The sequence below is a fragment of the Myotis lucifugus genome, unplaced genomic scaffold (assembly GCF_000147115.1).
Source record: "Myotis lucifugus unplaced genomic scaffold, Myoluc2.0 scaffold_128, whole genome shotgun sequence".
Lineage (NCBI taxonomy): Eukaryota > Metazoa > Chordata > Mammalia > Chiroptera > Vespertilionidae > Myotis > Myotis lucifugus.
In genome coordinates this window covers 3541611-3553853 of record NW_005871176.1, presented here as the reverse complement: position 1 = coordinate 3553853, position 12243 = coordinate 3541611, and the positions used below count along the sequence as shown (strand labels likewise).

General features: G+C 42.8%; 1 protein-coding gene across 3 annotated transcripts in view; it reads left to right on the top strand.

Moving 5' to 3' along the window:
• Positions 1 to 11344, top strand: part of FUCA1 (alpha-L-fucosidase 1) — a 15220-nt gene extending 3876 nt beyond the window's left edge. Inside the window, exons 2-8 of one of the 3 annotated variants that reach the window (XM_006094054.2) lie at positions 658 to 792; positions 3161 to 3298; positions 5986 to 6091; positions 6892 to 7092; positions 8595 to 8782; positions 10206 to 10305; positions 10582 to 11344. In XM_006094054.2, coding sequence (XP_006094116.1) covers positions 658 to 792; positions 3161 to 3298; positions 5986 to 6091; positions 6892 to 7092; positions 8595 to 8782; positions 10206 to 10305; positions 10582 to 10722 — 1009 coding nt within the window. In that variant the 3' untranslated portion in view covers positions 10723 to 11344. Of the gene's footprint in view, positions 1 to 657; positions 793 to 3135; positions 3299 to 5985; positions 6092 to 6891; positions 7093 to 8594; positions 8783 to 10205; positions 10306 to 10581 lie in introns of all 3 variants that reach the window. The other 2 variants (XM_014460308.2, XM_014460309.2) reach the window with 2 other exon arrangements.
• Positions 11345 to 12243: the final 899 nt, after the last annotated feature.

Sequence of the window (12243 nt, the reverse complement as noted above, 5' to 3'; positions counted from 1 at the left end):
CTTATATTGATTATTTTATTTAAATAAAATCTACAATAAATGGTATAAATTTTATACATTAACAGTCGGACATCCCCCAAGGGTCCAGATTGGAGAGGGTGCAGGCTGGGCTAAGGGGACCCCCCCCTCCTGTGCACAAATTTTGTGCACCGGCCCTCTAGTGTAATCATAAAGATTCTTGTCAGTAGTGGACAGAATGGTACAGCAGCAGAGACCCATGTCAAACTAGGTGTCGGTGTCAATTCTAAGCAATTTTCCATCATAAGACCACTAGGAGGGAGGGTTCCTGGCTCATAAGGCATTCTTAGGCCCTGTGCCTTGTCAGTCATTAGTAGATCAGCTGTACTAAAAACATTCACTGTAATAACTGAACCAGTGGAGAATGAGCTGCACAGAGCTACCAGGGTTGTCTATCCACCCTGACCCTCCATCCCTGTAACTAAATTACCCTGTCATAATAATCTGTTCTATTCTGTGGAGTTGCCTGCTTTGTTTTTTGGTCTTGAGACACATTTACAGTTGGTGGTCGCTGTATCTCCGCTCCACATTCAAACAGCCAGTTCTCCCTCCATTTCCTCAGCCGCAGTCCTGCTGGGTAAGTTCATGCTCATGGCCCACTGCCCACTTTCTTTGCTCATGTGGTTTTGATGTCCGCAGGTATGTAGTCCTGACGACAAAGCATCACGAAGGCTTCACAAACTGGCCGAGTTCGGTGTCTTGGAACTGGAATGCCAAGGATGTGGGGCCACATCGTGATTTGGTTGGTGAGTTGGGAACCGCCGTCCGGAAGAGGTGTGTGTGCACTGCAGTTAGTCCATCATTGCTTCTGACCTCACAGCCGTCCAGTGTACCAGACCTTCTGTACTCGCGTGTTTTCTAAGTTTGCATTCAGCGAGTGCCTGAGTTGGCAGTGTTTGATGCTTGGCTGTTTTTATGTGACCAAAGGTGACACCATCAGAGACATTCATGGCTCTGTCTGGTTGGGTGAAGGATACCTAGCAAAGACCACAGTGGCCCATTTGTCCTCTGAGAAGGATTCTTTCTGGAAAGCCTTCCAACCCAGGTCCTTTTCCAGTGTCTGATGGACGGCAGGGACCAGGTCTCGCATCTTTGTGTCCCCCTTCGTTGTCAACACAGACCTTTGCTGGCATTCAGGGAAGGTTTGGGTAAACGACAGATCAAGAGGGAACTGAAAAGGGCAGTTAAAGCAGCAAAAAGTGAAGGAGCCACTGGGTTGATTCTAACTAATGGGGGGTGGGGTGGGGGTGGGGAGAGATTGACCAAAAAACGTACATGCATATATCCATGGACACAGACAATAGTGTGGTAAAGGCCTGGTGGGGTGGAGGTGTAATACTTTCCACAATAAAGATATATTTAAAAAAAAAAAAAGTAGCTTCCCAAGATCAATGAGCTAGGAAGTGGCAGAGGTGGGATTTGAACTCAGGTATTCTGGTTTTGGACCCCACAGTTCTGGGTATATTTGCCTGTAAGGAGGAAAGTGGTATTTGTGCCATGCCCACTCTCAGCTCTGTTGTGATTTGGCAAACTTGATATGCTATTTAAGGGGTGGGCCAGCTGCCTGTTTGTGTCAATGAAGTTTGATTGGAACATAGCTATGCTCATTCATTTACGTGTTGTGAGTTAGGTTAGAGACCCCAAGGCCTGCACAGCCTAAAATACTACCTGGCCCCTTAAGAATGCTGACTCTTGTCACCTGTTCAAGATTCAGTTTCCCTATGATGTGCTTAGATAACAGTCGTGCTGTAAAACTCTGAGGTGTTGATTAGATCCAGACTTTAGGGTTCTTGATTTTTATCTTCTTTGAATCTGTTTAGTTCCTGAGTCATATGAAACAACTTCAGTTCTTTCTGTCTTATCTGTGCCATTACAATATACCTTACTTCTTACTTGCATCATAATGTTTCTGTAACACTCACCAGTCTTAACTCAAAACAAGCTTTCTTGTGTTTGAAAATAGGTCACTTTAACTGTATTTCCCTTTGGGTATGTTAAAAACTATTAGTCAAGCCCAGCCCATGTTGCTCAGTGGTTGAGCATCAATCTATGAGCCAGGCGGTCACAGTTCCATTCTAAGTCAGGGCACATGCCCGGGTTGGGGGCTCAATCCCCAATAGGAGGCATGCAGGAAGCAGCCAATCAATAATTCTCTCTCATCATTGATGTTTCTATCTCTCCCTCTCCCTTCCTCTCTCTGAAATCAATAAAAACTATTAGTCAATCTTAGAAAAATAAAACAAGAAACCATTGACCCACCTCCACCCCCCCCCAAGGCCTTCACCACACTATTGTCTGTGTCCATGGATTATGCATATATTCATATAAGTTCTTTTGTCAATCTTTCCCCACCCCCATCCCCCCATTAGTTAGAATCAACCCAGTGGCTCCTTCACTTTTTGCTGCTTTAACTGCCCTTTTCAGTTCCCTCTTGATCTGTCGTTTACCCAAACCTTCCCTGAATGCCGGCAAAGGTCTGTGTTGACAACGAAGGGGGACACAAAGATGCGAGACCTGGTCCCTGCGTCCATCAGACACTGGAAAAGGACCTGGGTTGGAAGGCTTTCCAATATTTCTTCAATACGTGGTCTTATGATTGACAGATAAAACATTTTTAAATGGACTATATGTTATTGAGATAATTGACTTAAAAGTTAAAAGATGCCCTAGCTGATTTGGCTCGGTGGATAGAGTGTTGGCCTGCAGTGAAGGGTCCTGGGTTTGATTCTAGTCAAGGGCACATGCCCAGGTTGCAGGCTTGATCCCCAGTTGGAGGGTGTGCGGGAGGCAGCTGATCAATGATTCTCTCTCATCATTGATTTTTCTGTCTCTCCCTCTCTCTCTATAAAATCAATAAAAATATTTTTTTTAAAAGTTAAAAGATGGTTTAAATGACATTTGATGTCAAGATATGTATGTATAAAAAGTAGTTATGTGTACTATCAAAAACATAGTACACCCAGTCACTGTAATTGGTTGTGAATGAAGAGATCATTTTTAAGTTAATGGTTTTGGACACCCCCCCCCCAATGCCCTCAGGGGTGCGTTTCACTGAGATATAAAAATGCTGCCACTGATTGTTTTTAAATAAACTATTTTTTCTTTGCTTAATGACAGTTGCTGACCTGTTTTTCTGTTTAAGGAACATACGCTATGGACTGTATCACTCACTCTTCGAATGGTTCCATCCACTCTACCTACTTGATAAGAAAAATGGCTTCAAAACACAGTATTTTGTCTTCGGGAAAACAATGCCAGAGCTATACGAACTTGTGAACAGGTAAAATACAGAAATGTTTTTGGCCTTATTACTTTTCTCAATGAAATCAGAGAAGTTGGGGGGAAAGGAGAAAAGGTGGAATATGAAAAAAATCTAGAGGACATCAGAATAATAAAAGTGGTGGTTGTATTGAGACAAAGAATATTTTTCCTCCTACTCTTCAGAACTCCCGTAATGTGGTCATATTACCTTTATAAATTGAAGCACACAGATCCCAGGTGGTAGTAAGTCAGAACTTCGGATCCGTCCTTGCGGGCCATTTCTTTGTCTGACCTTGGAGAGGTAACAGTGTCTAATGGGCCCTCGACCTGCCTGGGACTTGGCATCCGGCAGATTTGCCTTTGAATCCTGGCTCTCCTTACTTACAAGCCTTAACCAGATCACCCTTCTGAGCCTCAGATTCTCACCATAAAGCAGGGCTAAGGATGCCTTCTTATGGGGCTCAGAGTAATATGTGAACAGTATCTGTCACTGTGCTGTACCGCATAAATGTTATTATTGTTACTAGAGGCCCAACACACGAAATTCGTGCAAGAGTAGGCCTTCCTTCCCCCTGGCTGCCCGCACCAGCTTCCCTCTGGCACCCAGGACCCGGGCTTCCCTCACAGCCCCAGCTTTGTCCAGAAGGTCGTCCAGAAGGACATCTAGTATAATTAGCATATTACGATTTTATTATTATAGATTCTTAAAATGACCACTTTCACTTTGGGATTTGTCTTCATCTTGTTTCATTCCTATTTGCCCTTCTCGCACTTGATTGCTTAAGAGGCAGCTATCTCTACTTGGACACTCATTTTAGGGGGATTAAGGGGGTAGGGAATCGGACCCTCCTTGCATCCAGATGACTTCTATTTTTTTCTTTTTTCTAAATATATTTGTATTGATTTCAGAGAGGATGGGAGAGGGAGAGACATAGAAACATCAGTGATGAGAGAGAATCATTGATCGGCTGCCTCCTGCACACCCCCTATTAGGGATCAAGCCTGCAACCCAGGCATGTGCCCTTGACCGGAATCAAACCCGGGACCCTTCAGTTCGCAGACACTCTATCCAATGAACCAAACCCACTAGGGCAAGATGACTTCTCTAAGGAAATAGTACAGTCGTAAGAGACCAGCAGAGGCTTAGAGTCAGACCTGGATCTGAAATCCAGTTCTTTTTTCTTACTGGCGGTGTGGCCTTGAGCAAACTATGTAATTTTCTAGATCTGTTTATTTATCTGAGGAATGGGGATAATATATACCATGGGATCATTGTAAGAACTAATGAGGCAATGAATATAAAATGCCTCGTACAGTTTCTTGTACACAGTAAAACACAGATTCTGCTGTTTTGCCTCTTACACAGGCATTCTTTTTCCTGGAGTCTATTTGCTGTCCTAGTTATGGAGTACAGGATAGGAGTTGGCAGCAGGCAGGTTTACATTTGAGTTCCAGTTCTTGTTTGCTTACATGCGTTTTCACCTAAAACAAATTGCCCCGCTGAGCGTCAGATTCCTGCTCCCTAAGGTGGGACTAATAATGCTTATCTTATAGGTATATACTCACTCTCACACCTCAGAAGGCTCAGAGTAATGACATGCGAAAGGGGCAGCTGTGGCCAGGGGGTTCTATAAATCCTTTATGGTCAAAGCTTTGGATAGTTGTCCAAAAAAAATGGATTGGGCAGAACAGTTCAGGCTCTTAATACATCTTGTTGTTGTTGTTGTTGTTGTTATTCCTCACCCGAGGATATTTTTCCTGAATGGAAGGAAGGAAGGAAAGGGAAGGAGGGAGGGAGGGAGGGAGGGAGGGAGGGAGGGAGGGAGGGAGGGAGAGGGGCGGGGAGAAAGATTGATGTGAGACAGGTTGACTCCTGCATGCGCCCCAACTGGGCCGGGGGATGGAACCTGCAAACCTAGGTACACGCCCTTGATTGGGAATCAAACCTGTGACCCTGTGGTGCACGGGCTGACACTCTAACCACTGAGCACACCAGCCAGGGCTCTTCATGCATCTTAAAAGCAGAAACCTCAATCCTGTAGTCCTGAAACACCATTCTTTTAGTTGGAATTAGTTGCTGGAAGGAGACCAAATTGTATAATACTGATTACAACTCTACTTTTTAAAAAGACATTAAAAAAAAAGGTTAGGGGAAAATATACCAAAATGCTGTGTATTGAACAATGGTTATGATAGTAGGGGCATTTTGTGTGGTTGTTTTGTCTCTTTAGTTTCCCACATTCTCTGCACTATGGTAATTTTATGGTACTTTCAAAATTGGTGAGCCCAGGCTGGTGTGGCTCAGTTGGTTAGAGCATCGTTCCGTACACCGAAAAGTTACATGTTCAATTCCCAGTCAGGGCACATACCCGGATTGTGGATTTGATCCCCAATTGGGGTGCATCTGAAAGATAACCAACCAAGGTTTCTCTTTCTTTCTCTATCTCTCTCTCTCTCTCTCTCTCTCTCTCTCTCTCCCCCTCCCTCCCTCCCTCTTCCCTTCCTCTCTCTGAAATCAATAAAAATGTATCCCTCCCTCCCTCCTCCTTTCCTCTCTCTGAAATCAATAAAAATGTATCCCTGGGTGAGGATTTAAAGAAAAAAAGGTGAAAGAAGGTTTATAAGTATGTGTTGCAAAAAATGATTGGTAAGACTTTTGTGAATGGATTCAGGTAATAAACTTTGTTCTAATTGCATGTCTTTCAGGTATAAACCTGACTTGATTTGGTCTGATGGAGACTGGGAAAGTCCTGATTCTTACTGGAATTCCACAGATTTTCTTTCTTGGCTCTACAATGACAGCCCAGTTAAGGTATGTGATTATATGACTTATGTCTTATTTATCTGTTGTGATACAAGACAGTATAAGGAGACAAGATCTGGAGTAATAACAACATCACCATGGGGGTGCTAGGGACCCAGGGACGTAATGGCTATTAAATGTTTCTCCTTTAAAGCAGCCAATCGATGATTCTCTCTCATTGATGTTTCTATCTCTCTTTCCCTCTTCCTTCCTCTCTGAAATCAATAAAAATATATTTTAAGAAAAGGATTTCTCCTTTAATTCTTTTTTCCCCTTCCTTGAAGCATAAACTTTATTTTTCTTCTTTAATTCTTTTTTTTTAATCCTCACCCGAGGATATTTTTCCATTGATTTTTAGGAGTGAGAGAGAGGGAAAGACAGAGAGAGATACTGATGTGAGAGAAACACATAAATGGTTTCCAAGATGATCTTTAAAACCAGCTCTTCCAGCTCTAACGTTACAGATCGCTTGACCAGGGTTTCTCAGCCTCTGCACTGTTGACTTTTAGGGCTGATATTTCTTTGTTGTGATGAGGCTGTCCTTTATATTGTAAAAAGTTTAACACCATCCCTGGCCGCCAACACTATCCTGGCCTCTAGATGGCAGTAGTACCACCCCAGTTGTGACAACCCAGAATGTCTCTAGGCTTTGCCAAAATCCTCTTTGGGCAATATAGCCCCAGTTGAGAACTACTGCTCTAGGCTAAGTCTGTTCTTTGCTTCCAAATAGGTTCTTAATTTATCGCACTGCGTTATGTAGGAAGATGAGGGGTTCACCCTTGATGACCCAGTACTCTTTCCTCCTTTAGGATGAAGTAGTGGTAAACGACCGATGGGGTTTTAACTGTTCCTGTCACCATGGAGGATACTACAACTGTGCAGATAAATTCCAGCCGTCAAGTTTGCCAAATCACAAGTGGGAGATGTGCACGTCCATAGACAAGCGGTCCTGGGGCTACCGTCGCACCATGTCGATCTCTGAAGTTGCAAGTGAATCGGAAATCATTTCGGTAAGACACCTGTGAGTTAACTCTTTCTTTCCTTTTTTTTTTTTCAGAGAAGAAGGGAGAGGGGGATAGAAACATCAATGATAAGAGAGAATCACTTATTGGCTGCCTCCTGCACACCCTCTACTGGGGATCGAGCCCACAACCCAGACATGTGCCCTGACCAGAAATCGAACCATGACCTCCTGGTTCATATGTTGACACTCAACCACTGAGCCACACCAGCTGGGCATGAGTTAACTATTTCTTAACGGCCATCCAAACCAGCCTTGTAACTGAGCGTGGTGGCAGCACGGTGGGTGAATGTGCAGGTGGATAGAGCCCTTTGGGTTATTGGACAAACTCAGAGCAGTCTGTCCTAAGGGAATCATTGTAATTACAGAAGAGAGTTTTATGTACAGACATGTTCTTCCCAGGGTTATCTTCAGTTGGACATTAGGTTGTTTCAATTTCTTTCAACCATAACGGATAGTTAAGTAGATTTGGGGGTTGTCCTTAACCATTAAAATGTTTATCAATTTTATATGGGTTAATGCTTTATTCTCAGGGATATGTTCTAAGACCCCCAGAGGATGCCTGAAACCCAGGATAGTACCAAACCCTGTTTTCCCTAAACTATACATACCTATGGTAAAGTTTAATTTATAAATTAGGCACAGTAAGAGATTAACAACAACTAATGATAAAATAGAACAAATAGAACAATATCCTGTAATGAAAGTTATGTCCAAAGAATTTGGTTTCCCCAAATATCTGACTATATTGTACTCACTTTTCTTCTTGTGATGATGTGAAATGACTTGATGCTTACTTGATGAGATGAAGTGAGGTACTCAGAACGGAGTGCAACTTAAACCTTATGAATTGTTTATTTCTGGAGTTTCCCATTTAATATGTTCAGACTGTGGTTGACCATGGGTAACTGAAACTATGGAACACGAAACGGTGGATAAGGGGGGACTACTGTATCTCTATAGCATGGTTTCCCGACAGGGCAGCATATACGTTTACATAGCCCATCACATACAGAGAGTCCTGAAATTCTTCAGATCTTTCAATCTCCCCAAAGTCTCCACAGCACCCCTTCTAAACCTCTTCCCTCTGACCGCCATATTCTCTCTGTATGGCTCCATGTGATCCCTTCATGGCCAAGTGCTTTGTTCTCAGCTCCTGCTCGTCCTCTGTGCTTCTGACACAGGACCCTTCCCACTGCCTGCGGCACCATGGAAGGGCAGTCTCCCAGGGAAGTGCCCATGATCACTCCCTGGAGTTCAAGTTTATATATTTCTCCATCTTGTAGCAGGATTTTTCAGTTTTCTTATATAATCTGTCTTGCTTTTATAGTGACAGAAATATATAGTATTTTCAAAAGGGTAAAGGACATTCACAAAGCAGGGAGAGAAGGTGCCCTAGATTCTTTTTCTTCTCTTAATATCAGTGTGTTCCAGGCATTGTGTCAGGCTTGGAATTCATAAGTAGGACTTCATTGTTCCCACTCTTTCCAGGAACTGGTCCAGACAGTAAGTTTGGGAGGAAACTATCTTCTCAACATTGGGCCAACTAAAGACGGACTGATCGTTCCCATCTTCCAAGAAAGGCTGCTCGCCGTTGGGAAGTGGCTGAGCATCAATGGGGAGGCCATCTATGCCTCTAAACCATGGAGGGTACAATTGGAGAAGAACGAATCTGTATGGTGAGTCCTGTCTTCTGTTGTGTGTGGGAGCGGGACTATGCCCATCCTGACCTGGCATCTCCTTGGTCCACAAGGTTAGAAGCCGCACTGGAAGTCGTCTTGAAACCCACAAGCTGTTCTTTTGCTATTCATTTGTACCCCAGTTTATGGTTTAAGCCACCGGGATATCTTTGACTAGTTAGGGTGGGGATAGGCTTGGTGCAAAAAGCATCAAAAAACATCAGTCAGTTTACTTGATACTTTACATGGTCTAATTAAAAATAGTACTAGCTAATAGTTGTGTAGCAACTACAATGTGTAAGGCTCCATTCTAAATTTTTTGCACCCATTTCATCCCCTCAACAAGCCCACCAGATGGATACTGTTATTATCTCCATATTACAAGTGAGAAAGAGGGCCCAGAGCAGTACTATAACTTGCCTAGGATCACAGAGCTAGTAAATGCGGAAGTCATGATTCATACTTGGAATTGTGGATCTAGTTATTTGATCAACTGCAAAATGGGGTGATGATTCTTCCTAGAGCTACTGTGAGGATTAAATGAGATAATGTATGTAAAGCTTCCAGCAGAGTGCCAGGCATATACGATGAGTTAATAAATCTGCTAGTGTTATATCATAGAGCGTAGGTCCTTGGATCAGGGGAAACATGGCCATTCCTGTTTCAGATGAGCTTCCAGTTAGTGATTTTCATCCTCTTCTCTAAGCATGAAATCTCAGAATTACAAATTTGTCTTCATTGCACATCTTGCCCTTGTTCTATCCTCTGGTGTTTTCACATGGATTTGGAGTTGAAAAACTATTTGAATGATAAGGCAAAAGACCTCAGTGTGAAATAACTGGTATAAGAATTTAAAAATTTTCAAGAAAACTTGTAACGCAATAGAGCAGTGGTTCTCAACCTTCCTAATGCCGTGACCCTTTAATACAGTTCCTCATGTTGTGGTGACCCCCAACCATAAAATTATTTTCGTTGCTACTGCGTAACTGTAATTTTGCTACTGTTATGAATCGTAATGTAAATATCTGATATGCAGGATGTATTTTTCATTGTTACAAATTGAACATAATTAAAGCATAGTTATTAATCACAAAACAATAGGTAATTATATATTCAATATGTATTTTCCCATGGTCTTAGGTGACCCCTGTGAAAGGGTCGTTCGACCTCCAAAGGGATGCGATTCACAGTTGAGAACCGCTGCGATAGAGAGTGAAACAGAAGATATCACCAGAAAGAGGCAGCTTTCTTCCCACAGACCTTAACTGGTATTGAGTTATTAGTGCTTCCTCGTGTCAGTGATAAGCACAGGGCTTGGGGTTCGTAGATCATAGGAAGGGGAGTGTATAAGGTTATGTGTAATAACCTTAGGTGTCAGTATAACAAGCCAGGTGTCTTTGATACTGATGCTTCTTTTTCCCAGGTATACCTCAAAAGAATCAGCTGTTTATGCCATTTTCCTGAACTGGCCAGAAAATGGAGTCTTAAGCCTTAAATCCCCCAAAACTACCTCTGCTACACAGGTAAGGGGCCTCAATCCTTTCAAAGATGTAACTTTTTAAAAAGGAATTGGCAGGTCTTCTCTACTTCCTCCTTCCCCAGGTTCCTCCCATATTTATTCCCCTTTTAGACCAACTGGTGGACCACTGGTGGTCCGTGAGGTCCGAAAGGTTGGCGACCGCTGTTTTGGATGGTCTTCCCTTCCTGGGCCCAGCTTGGTTGTTTTCCACCATGTTCAGACCATATTCTGTCCTCATTAATGCATTAATGTTTTTCCCATTGCCTTTTGCTTTCTTCAGGTAACGATGCTGGGAATCCAGAAAGATCTGAAGTGGTCCACAAATCCACCCGGAGGTCTCCTCGTTTATCTGCCCCAGTTACCGCCCTCTGCTCTTCCAGTTGAGTTTGCGTGGACCATAAAGATGATGGGCGTGGAGTGATCATTGGAGTTCAAGAGGAAAGCAACACTGCCTGCTGCTCAGTTTTGATTTTCTTCTTGCAGTTCCATCATTGAAATAACCTACTCTTCTCTACCCAGAGATGGCTTTTCCTACGTACCTTAATCAAAGGAACTGAGTGCACTGCTCTATCAGTGGATCAAAAATCTGAGCCACCTTGCTGGCATACCTCTCTCATCAGCAGAAGAAGGAACTAACCAGTTAAAGCTCTCTGAGTCCATTCTTCCCAAACTTTGGACATTATCTACAGTGGAATCTCCCCTCCATTCTCTGTTTGATAACCGGCTTGCTTAATGCCTTCGGGTAAAGAATAAGCCAGTTCACCTTGTTGCCTATGGGAGAAGGTTTAAAGGGTTTGGCAAGCTCAACCACATGCTATTTATTTAGCATCGACTGTCACCAGCTCCCCCTGAAAGAGCAGGAGAGCCTGGAGGGAAAAGAAAGGCATGCTAGACTAATAGCTCTTCAGAAGTTTCCAAAGCCAACTAAGGGCTCTGAAATTCAGTCTGTGCAGTGATACTATGAAGAAAATGGATGTGATTCTGCGCTGCTTTTTAAAATATAATCAAATAAATTTTAATGTCAAATGATTTCTACCAAAAAACATGTTATAGTTTTCTTTCCTCAGTTTCTATGTGGACTGCTTATAGCTTTATGTTTCTGTGTTTTAAAAGGGCCAGTCATGCCTCTTTAATGCAGAACAAAAAATGTAATTTCTTTGGTTTTCTCTTCCTCACTTCCGGTACCATTCTTTTGAAATTGATTTTTAGAAAGAGGAAGGGAGAGAGAAACATGGATGTGAGAGCGGTTTGTAGTTTTCAGTGTACAAGTCTTGAAAGTCATTTAATTTAATACCATGCTAGTATTTTTGGGTTTCAAGCTACAGGTTAGCAAATTCTGTGGGTAGTGCTTTAACTATTATGATGGAGGAAATTGTCAGTGCTGCGGAATCATACAGAACACATATCATCTCTGTTCTCTCCCTCGCTAAAATCGGAGCCCCTTGAAGGCAGGGACAGTGCCTTCTCTGCCTCCCCTGAGAATGCCATTTAGTGCACTCACCCATTGCAGATCTACTCACTCAGTAGCCATAGTGACTATTTACAAAATGCAAGTTTGATTATATCTCCTGCTTAAAACCCTTCAAATGCATCGCTATTAGGATAGCTGTTATTATTCTTTTAATCCTCACCTGAGGATTTTTTAAAAATTTATTTTAGAGAGAGAGAAAGGGGGAGAGAGGAACATCCATCTGAGAGAGAAACATTGACTTGTTGCCTTCTATATGTGGGATCGAACCTGAAACTTAGGCATATGCCCTGACCAGAAATCAAACCTGCAACCTTTTGGTGTACAGGAAGATGCTCCAACCACCGAGTCACCCGGCAAGGGCAGGATAGCTGTTATTGATATAAATCTCCAAAGCCTTATGGTATGGTGCCTGCTAATCCCTCTCATTTTAGTAGGAAGTCCCCTTCCTACTCCCTCTCTGCTCTCCAGTCA